General features: G+C 41.8%; 1 protein-coding gene across 3 annotated transcripts; it reads left to right on the top strand.

Annotated features, from left to right (window-relative positions):
• The first annotated feature begins 2,234 nt into the window (after nucleotides 1-2,234).
• Nucleotides 2,235-9,354, top strand: LOC144716540 (Peptidase C78, ubiquitin fold modifier-specific peptidase 1/ 2). 3 transcript variants are annotated; one of them, XM_078591683.1, is made up of 8 exons: nucleotides 2,235-2,376; nucleotides 2,827-2,893; nucleotides 3,044-3,140; nucleotides 4,085-4,902; nucleotides 5,191-5,305; nucleotides 8,862-8,957; nucleotides 9,037-9,164; nucleotides 9,283-9,354. In XM_078591683.1, exons 2-7 carry the CDS (start codon nucleotides 2,838-2,840, stop codon nucleotides 9,118-9,120), a joined length of 1,266 nt encoding a protein of 421 aa, XP_078447809.1. In that variant the 5' UTR covers nucleotides 2,235-2,376; nucleotides 2,827-2,837; the 3' UTR covers nucleotides 9,121-9,164; nucleotides 9,283-9,354. The 3 variants fall into 3 exon arrangements, 2 of the variants coding, with proteins under 2 accessions (XP_078447809.1, XP_078447808.1); XM_078591682.1 differs by having other exon boundaries at nucleotides 9,037-9,354; XR_013584921.1 differs by lacking the exons at nucleotides 9,037-9,164; nucleotides 9,283-9,354 and having other exon boundaries at nucleotides 5,186-5,305.
• Nucleotides 9,355-9,968: the final 614 nt, after the last annotated feature.

Raw genomic sequence — 9,968 nt, 5'->3', positions numbered from 1 at the left:
TCCCCAGCCAGGGCCGCCCAAGGCCGCCCCAGGCTGCCCCTACCAGGGCCGCCCACGAGCAGCCCTAGGCCGCCCCAACAGGGTCGCCCAAGACCGCCCAGGCCGCCCCAGCCAGGGCCGCCCAAGGCCGCCCACGAGCAGCCTAGGCCGCCCCAACAAGGCCGCCCCAGCCAGGGCCGCCTAGGCCGTCCCAGCCAGGGCCGCCCAGACCGCCCCAGGCCACCCCAGGCTGCCGCCTAAGGCAGCCTAAGGCCGCTGCCCCAGGCTTCCCCAGGCTGCCCCAGGCTGCCGCCCAAGGCAGCCCAAGGCCACCCCACGCTGCTGCCCAAGGCAGTCCTTGGCCGCCACCCAAAGCGCCCTAGGCCGCCGGTCGTCGTCGATGCCGTCCGACGCTTCGAGCTGCGCGTGCTACGCGCGCTCCCCTCCGCGCACGCCGCACGCACGGCGGCGCTCCGGGTGCGCTGCGCGCCCTCTGCGCGCACGCTGGCGCTCTGTGCGCTCTGCGCGCTCAGCGCCCGAGCGAGCTGCTCCGCGCGCGCGGGTAGTCGCCTACGCCTGACTCTGCGACAACGACATCTACTCACTACCAGGGCCGTTCAACGCCCGGAACGCCCAGAATCTTCCTCGTCCAGTCGGCCTCTCAACGCCCGGATTCGCCCAGCCTCGTCACTATCTGAATTCCCCACAACCTCTTCACGCACTACGGTGCCGAGGTACACCTGAACTCTTTGGTGTCGAAAGTGTTCTCCGTCCAGTATTTTCTCGAGAAGTTTCCACCGCCATCAGAATTAGATTTGGTTTGAATTTCCCACTTCCTCTCTCTCTTTCGAGTGTTCATTCGTGACGCAAATTTGGATATTGATTTCGGTGCTTAGGCATCGTCGCGGTGGGTGAAGACAGTACTCCCGCCCTCGACAAGGGTCGGAGCTGCACCACCAGTTTTTCATTGGTTTTAAAGTCCGCATCCAACCGCGTGTATTTCTGTGGCTATTTTATCCCTCCCTACAAACCCGTCTATTACCCTTTACCCGTCGTCATCCATCCATCTCCTCAGTCGCCCTTTTTCCTTAGTCATCCTACGTCACCACCCCCTGGTAAGGGCACTTGGGCCCTTACCAAAGGCTCCCCTGTCCTTAGTAATGGCCATCATGCCCCTATATGAGGGGGCACGATGGAGCCCTAAGTAACGTTCAAGACTTGGTCTCACGGAAGAAGAAGAGGGGAAGAAGGAGAGCAGAGAGAAAGGAGAAGAGAAGGAGGGAAGATAAAGGGGAGGTCGGCACCACAGCACTGCCACCATGTGGACCACCGTCGCCGGTCCTCAGCCTGCTGCACCTCCCCTTCCCTCGGCCACACCCTAGCGCATACCGCCCTAAGCATCGCGTTCGCGCCGGCCCTATTGGTGTTCGTGCGGTCTACCGTAGGTGTGTGTGTGACGACAACAAGGCCGCCGAGCTGCTTGCGCATGTTCTCGCGAACCTGCAACGTGCCGCTGAACGGTCTTCTAGCCTGCGGTCAACTTGTTTACCCATCTCGTGCACGCTGGATTCGCTTCGCGAATTGTGGAATCACATTCACTTAGTTACACTCCCTTAGGGATTTACTGTTGTACGACGTCACTGATGACGTCCGACATCATCTTGGTATCAGAACATCGTCTCGGTACGCATCGAACAACGTCATCGGCGACGTCCGACATCATATCGGTATCAGAGCATCGTCTCAGTACCCGTCGGACGACATCCTCGTAAATATAGATAATTAGCATCATTTCACTATCTCTAACTTTAGTCACGAAAGATAGATAAGGACTAAATCAAAAAGATAGAAATAGTCATAGTGGTATCAGAGCATCGTCTCAGTAACCGTCGGACGACGTCCTCATAAATATACATAATTAGCATCATTTCACTATCTCTAACTTTAGTCACGAAAGATAGATGAGGACTAAATCAAAAAGATAGAAATAGTAAAATAGTAAAATGGTTCTACTTGTTTTGCCAGACATATCTGCCAAAGTCCAAACATCAATCATAATGAACAGAGAGATCTATGATTGGGATTGTAATCTAGCAAATTTATCAATTTCTGTTAAAATGCGAGCCCTGGTGTATTTTTAAACAATTTGGTAAAAGGCAATTAAAAGTGGAATAGATATGTTATAGGAAGCAAGAGCCTAGAAGTTCATACTTTATTACAAAAAGAAATTGAAATATATTTTGAAGACAGTTTTTCTTCTTAAATAGCACAAATATGGAACAGATTGCCTCAAATTGATGCAGTTCTGAACCAAGTTGGCCTGGAGAGATTGCTGCGATTGCTGAAGAGCGAACTGGGGAATCGCCAAAATTCATCCTTTTTCTGCCATTTATCGCGGTAAATTTGATTCGCTGGATCGTTCTTACCTTCATCATTTTTATTCAAATTTGCCCCCGGATTCTCCATAATCAAATGCCCGCCTCTCTAGGTAAACACGCTGCCCTAAATACTCGGAAGATTGGTTCTTTCAGGGTTTTTTACAGCGTGTTGTGCATCTTATTTTTATTCATCTTGCTCACGGTTTATCTTCCTAAATTTCATGGCGTAAACCATACTTGGTCTCATTTTTTTGGAGATTAAGAACCTCAAAACCTCAACAGAACTTCAAAATTTTTTTCTGTGAAAAATAAAAAAAGCTTGAGGCCGATAATTTCTTTGAGATATTAGATTATTAGGCACGAGGAAGTTGCAACAGTTTTGTTGCTGCTCGCATCAAACTTTTTTTTTCTAGAAAAAATATATTTTTTTCATTATCTACTCTAACAAATTTGATTTTCACTGTGTCAGCATCAACGCAGATGTCTTTGTCTTGCCCTTTTTGCCAATTATGTCTTCCAGCGGATGAGTTAGAACGGTAATCTTTTCCAAATCTGATTCCAATGTTTAATTTATTTTTCCAATTATGTTTTCCATCAATGCTTTAGTTAATGAATTCCTGGTTTTAGATTATGTTCCTTAGTTTGATATTTTTTAGTTGTATTGCCTTATTTTTTGAGATTTACAGGCATGCTAACAATCACCTGGAGGAGGAGGAGCTTCAAAGAGACATGAATCTTGCCCATCAACTCGCCTTAGCCCCTACTAGTCCACCGATTCTCGTGGTACAAATAATATCACATCTCAATAAACCACAATTATCATCCTTAATTTTTTTTCTTCTTGGTTCTCGAGTGATCTGAACTCTCTGCAAATCGTTTTTCAAACTGTTCATTGTTCATCCTATTGTATCATACTTCCTTTTAAGTTCATATGGTTACCTTGTGAATTCAGGCAAAGTACTTCACGCTTGTCCGTAGAGGTATACAACCAAAATACAGAAATAAATGTTTATAACAAAAAATGGGCAACATTCTAATTGGGTTGCTTTCTTTGGCCTTAGTCTGATTTTTATCTATGTTTCGACAAAATAAAGGGGTCCTTACTCTGCATTTCGCAAATCCAAAAATATGATCTATTGGGTATTTAAAAATATATGTTTTTTTAACTGTGGATCTCAATCGTGGTTGATGCTCTGTTTGAATACTGACAAATTGCCTGCTTGTGAATTCAGGCAAAGTACTTCACGCTTGTCCATAGAGGTATACAACCAAAATACAGAAATAAATGTTTATAACAAAAAATGGGCAACATTCTAATTGGGTTGCTTTCTTTGGCCTTAGTCTGATTTTTATCTATGTTTCGACAAAATAAAGGGGTCCTTACTCTGCATTTCGCAAATCCAAAAATATGATCTATTGGGTATTTAAAAATATATGTTTTTTTAACTGTGGATCTCAATCGTGGTTGATGCTCTGTTTGAATACTGACAAATTGCCTGCTTGCCTTTGTCTTCTTTGTTCAATTTCTACAAAACCAAAATAAATGAGTTTTTTTATTATCTTGTCTGTATTTTGTGGGTAGTCTGCTAGAGGCATTCTGTGGTTCTTTCTCGTGTTATCTGGCAAGTGTTACAAATATTCTGGAGGAAACATAAATTTCATATTCATTAGAAAACATCAAATCGTGTCCCTTTTTTTACTTTGACACTAAAATTATCCATATTCAGGATCAAACCGTGGATCTTGGCGACTCCATTGGAGATTATTCCAAGGTCTCTTCAGAGTCTAGCATCGCAGGGAAGCATAGAAGGGGACTGGACAAGTTCTCGCTTTGTCGCATATTAAACTCCCAGAAAAGAGCCTCATTTCATAGAATTGACGCTGGGTTGATGAATTTGCTGGGAATATGCTTGGAGATGGAAAACAATGACACCAAAAGCATAATATCTGGACACGTGGATCATTTTCAGAGTATAGAATCTGAAGATTCTGGATGGGGCTGCGGCTGGAGGAATATTCAGATGCTGAGTTCTCATTTGTTGATGGAAAGACAAGAAGCAAAGGAGGTTCTATTCGGCGGCTCAGAATTTGTTCCTGATATTCCGTCCTTGCAGCAATGGCTTGAGCTTGCTTGGGAAAGAGGTTTTGATGCCCCTGGAGCAAAATCATTCAATCACAAGATTTACGGCTCGAAGGAGTGGATAGGTGCTACTGAATGTGCCACACTTTTCCGATCTTTTGGTCTTCGAGCAAAGATAATCGACTTCGATGGCTCGATCCAATCGTCAGGATCATCTCTGCTATGCCTTCACCCGGGCAAGAAGGCCAAGATTAAAGAAAAAAAATCCTTTGGGCCTATGGATAAATTTCTGCTCCATGCTGTCGCAAAGGATGATATGGCTCAGGCTTCCAATGTTTCAGGCTGTGACAAATTTACAGGCACTGTTCAAGGCGGTGCCAGGACCTTTGCAGATTGGGTTTGGAACTATTTTCGATCTGGAGTTTCTGATGGATCTTCTCATCGAGTCACCATCAGTGAGAAGATGTGGGTAGATCATTGATTTGGTTGATTGTTATGGGATATTTTATTTTTTAATATATTAAATTAATTAAGTTAATTGAGAACGTTTGAATTTGTTATTTGATCAGTGTATTATTCTAGGTGACTATTTATTCTGAGTAAAGAAAAAAAAATATTAATTCTTGGATTCTGGAGTTTTTAATCAATTCAAGTGACTTAATAAAAACCTTTGAATTCTCTCCACACTTATTGTGGAATATTCTATGAATAAATTATGATTTTATGTTTTGTTTTGTGGGTGTCTCAGGGCAGGCCTCTTTACTTTCAGCACAGTGGTCATTCGAGGACTATTGTTGGGATTCAGATGAAGAAGGGAAAACAAGGGTTTCCAGATGCATACAGTCTCCTTGTCCTAGATCCGAGTCAGGCATGCTACTATTATTTTCATATAATTATTTGGTGATTAGACAAGGAAAATACGATTAGCACTGTTGATAATAGCCGTGAGATTTTAGATTTAGCAATCACATGCTGAGTTACTAAACACTAAGAAATGTGGAACTTGACTTTTGACTCATGTGACTTATGAACTGCTTTTCTATCAAAGGTCTCTTTCTAATTGGTAATTTTAAAGAAAACATGTAGTTTTTCATTAACTTTTACCATTAAACTCACAGTTGTATGCTCCAAATCTTCAACTACTGTCTATAGGTTTTACTCTTCAGGTTTTTTCGAACACCACTTATAGTCTTCATGACTTAACTTCCTTTAAATTCATCACGTGAATTCTTTTTGAGCATAGTGAGGAACTCATGGTTCTGTACCTGAAATCATCAAGCACCAAGATTATTAAATTTCAACTGATTTATGATTTTTTCAATCATTTCCGCCTATTTTCTCATATTATCTGCCTTGTTATCCCCTTCCTTTGACTTAGTACTGATATTCCATTGTGTGTTGTCGTCAATATTTGAATGGGAGAGAGAGAGAGAGATTAAGGAAGAGGGAAAACATTAGTCCCCACTTACTGCAATGTCTGTGTTATGCCTCCTCCATTCTAGATAGAGTAGATAGCAATGTAGAGTTGTCACGTGAACAAACAATGTTTCCAAGAATACGAAAGCCAATGTACGATAGAGTTGGAGAAGTACTGCAGCGGGGCTCACAAAGAAAAAACAAGAAGATGGAAAGAAAACTTGAACTAGTGTTACCTGATCGGTAACCCTCCTTCTGAATCGGGACTCTCCCACCCTCTAGCCAGTTGCTGCGGCAACTACCTTCAAGAAAACTCTCTGTCCTCTTCTCTTCCTCTTTCTTTATCTACATTTTTCTTTATACTCTGCCCATAGTTACTCTAGAAACATTTCCCATCAAATGGTATTCTGATATGATTAAATTGTATCAAGAATCTTGTGGAATTTAGATATTGGGAAAACCTTCCTAATCGGGCAATGCTATCTTCGGATATTAAGTAGAATTGAAAATGTAAGTTGTACAAGTTGCCTAGTGGGTGAAAACGCTCATGCACCCTCAGCAGGACATAGTCATCCAAATTCTATGAGTTAGCTATGGTCGGGGTTCAAATTGGGATGAGAAAGTGGCCCCAGGTAGAGGGACATTGCCTTTCTGGCAGGGCCGTAGACAGATTTTCCCTCAAGTTAGAGACTTCTTCTCCGCTCGATTAGAAGATGTCTCCCTATTTTGCTTTTGGACTAATTAGTGGTCGTTGGGTGGCCCTTTGAGGGAGGCATTCCCTTGGCTATTTGCGCTTGCCTAATGTCCTGATGATACTGTGGGGAAGTGCTCGGACAACACATGGAATCTGGGGGTAGATGTTGCCCTGTCAGACCAGAGGGTGACAGATTTCTTTGGCATACAACAAGCCTTGATTCAGTGCCGTCCAAGCCATTAAGAACAAGACGGATGGGTTTGGACCAGCGCTTCCTTTTCCAAAATCCTACAGAATGATCCGTCAGGGAAGTGAGGGCCAATCAACTACCCAGGCATGTCTGGCCATTTGGCGCCTAAAGGTTCCCTGGAAGGTTAAGATCTTTGGATGGATCTTACTGCGCTAGAGGCTGCAGCATGCACTTTATGCACAATAGGCGATGGAGACTGCAACCATTTATTCTTCGAATGCCCCTTTGCCTGCTCGATTTGGGCCATCCAACCGCAGCTGGCGGTGAATGCGACATTGGATGTGGTCTTCTGGGAGTTCATGTGGAGAGGTGTCCTAGGAAGAGGGAAGAGGGGGGCTGAGAGATGACAGTGTTGTGGATAATATGGCCATGCCGTAATGAGGCAATATTTAGGGGGTGCAAAGTTTCCAAAGGACAGGCTCATCCACAAGGTCGAGGGCCTCATGACATCATGCTTACCGCGAGGTGTAAAAAGATAAGGGTGGACCATGTATGAGTAGAGCTTTAGGGCTCTTCAAATGCACCTGTGGGTGGTTACCATTTTGTCAGGTGACAGACTTAAATCATCTTTCAAAAAAAAAACTTGTACAAGTCATGAATGTAGAACGAGAAACAACATAGAATTAAGATCTCCCTCAGGAGATCTGTTACGGTCCTCTAAGGAATCTTTCCTGTACGTCATTTAGAATGAGTGATCCACCAGAATTAATAATATAGGCAACGTCTCAAGAATCAAGATCTGAATATTAACATGTGGAAATTAGAGCAGGTCAACTCGTTCGGCTCACGAGGACGGAAGTATCTCCTGCTGTTGACCAAGAAGCAGCAGCTCCCCATCTAAGAATCAAGATCTGGATCTCTGCTTCTGTTCCCTCCACCTCTTTATTTGTAGCCTCCATTCCCGCTATTCATTGCTTTGAATTCACTCGAGTGATCTCACAATAGGAGAAGAGGTCCGGCTAAATGTGCAGCAGAGATCACACCTGTGAATTCAAATCAATGAATGGCGGGAATGGAGGCTATAAATTAAGAGGCGGAGGAAACAGAAGCAGAGATCCAGATCTTGATTCTCAGAAGGGAAGCTCCTGCTTCTTGGTCAATGGCGGAAGATACTTCCGCCCTCGTGATCTGAACAAGTTGACCTGGTGTAATTTCGACACATCAGTATTCAGATACTACTTTTCAAAAAAAAAAAAAAATTCAGATCTTGATTCTTGAGGGGTTGCCTATACTAGTAATTTTGTTCCCTAGGGAGAATCCTATCAAGATCTCCCTCCCAGTTGCGTCTGCTCCATCACGCTGGATCGCCTCTGACAACTTCTTGAAAAAGATATATGGCCCCCTTCTTCCGTCCGAGTTTTATTTATAGGATCCCCACTTGTGCAAGCTGTTAGATCATATAGCCCAATAAGTTCATGTATCATGGGCCCATGTTATATAAATGGGCCCGACCATAGTGAAATATGACCGTTGGTTCCAACGGTCATATTCCTCCAACGGTCAATCTGTCCAACTCTTCTAAAAGGAAGGGAATATGATGTATGTCGGATCTTTTTTTTGATTAAAAGATTGGGAAAAGTAGGTTATTGTTTTTCTTACCTCAAAATCCTATTTCCCGAAAGCTCAAAGACTACACAAGCTTATCTGCACGTGTTTCCAAGTGGTATAGTTCCTCTTGAACCTCTTATGATATGTTCTTGAAAAAAATGTATCATAATCCAATATTTTTGAATCTTAACTCTTTGTAAAACCCTTTCTGGGATATCTAAATTTCTTTATTAACTCAGTCCCCCTTGCATACTCAATTCCCAGCCAGTAGGGTCGAATTAGATGCATCTGAAGTTCTTTATTCCTTGATCCTTATCTATCTTTTGTTGGCCCATTTATACCTTAGGTCTGCGGTTTGATCCCACTTTTTTCCGTTTCAAAATGCTTTATTTGTGAAATTATTGTTCTATCCTTCGATTTTTCATGGTAGTATTTGTTCAAATTATCTAAATATAGTCATCCGAAGCTTCCCTATATCTCGAATACTCATCTATGCTTAACAATGCATTCTTACAGAGTACGATTGCTCTAGAAAAATCACTTATAGAGAAAAAAGGATGGCAACCACTTATTAAGAGGGGTGTTCACACTCTGAAGAAGTCTCAATATCAGGTAGATTTAGAGCTTTGAGACTGAAATATGGCTATGATGTGAACCCAATTATATATTAATATTTTTGCTTTTTAATTAGTTGTGTTTTGTTGATACTGGGATCGCCCACGGAGTGGAGTTTGAAGATCTGAAGGTTCTTGACAGTACGCTGATCAAGATCTAGACAACATCTGTTGCTTATATTTTAATGAGCCACTTTTTAGAAAGGTAAACTTCACGTTTCTTTTGTGTACCATTTTTTATTAGTTTTTTCGGGTTTTTACTTGCTGATATTATTTTCTTGGAGTGATTCATCCTGAGATGATTGTGCTTTCCACCTTTTCAGGAAGTTTTGTTTGTAGTTTATGGATGGTAAACAATTGTATATTTTTCTTTCAAAAATTTGGATGACTATGCCTTTCACCTTTTTCAGCAGATTTTATCTGCAAAGGTTTAGATGTTATGATTTTATTTACATTTTAAGTACTAAAGCCTTCATTTTAATTACTAATGAATTATTAGAGGTCAAAATTGCATTTGAAAACTTAGTTATATCACACTTATACCCTCATTTCACCTTAATCAAAACGAACAAACATTTCATCCCATCAGCCACTTACCCAACATTTTTTTCAAGAATCACATAGTGAAAAAATAGAGTTCTTTTTTTTAATATCTATGTTATGATCGTAAACTAAGTGATAATTTTAATATTTTTTCTCCATTTTTGGATTCGCAAAGGTTTAGATCTTAGACCAAGGTATTACTAGAGAAACCATGCAGGCAATGGTGTTTATGCTGCTTTCTCTTGGTTTTGATGGTTTCAAGAAATAAAAACTGAAAACTTAGTATCTTGTGCTAGAATCACTATAAAAATCAATTTATTCATTTTGAAAACTAGTTTACTCCCACTTGATTGAATCTCACACAATTAATACATCAAAATATGGTATTATCATGTAGTTAAAGTTATTAATACTACCACACACAGGTTTAAACCTTTCCATCTACTGATTCACAAACTTGCTTTAA

Source organism: Wolffia australiana, chromosome 2 (genome assembly GCF_029677425.1).
Source record: "Wolffia australiana isolate 7733 chromosome 2, ASM2967742v1".
Lineage (NCBI taxonomy): Eukaryota > Viridiplantae > Streptophyta > Magnoliopsida > Alismatales > Araceae > Wolffia > Wolffia australiana.
This window is presented reverse-complemented; position numbering and strand designations above follow the sequence as displayed.

Bases quoted from the DNA above. Each gene is read 5' to 3' on its own strand.
- LOC144716540 (XM_078591683.1), top strand. From the start codon at position 2,838: ATGTCTTTGTCTTGCCCTTTTTGCCAATTATGTCTTCCAGCGGATGAG. The intron at 3,141-4,084 runs GTACAAATAATA...ATCCATATTCAG, and splicing joins CTAGTCCACCGATTCTCGTG to GATCAAACCGTGGATCTTGG. The intron at 5,306-8,861 runs GCATGCTACTAT...GCATTCTTACAG, and splicing joins TTGTCCTAGATCCGAGTCAG to AGTACGATTGCTCTAGAAAA.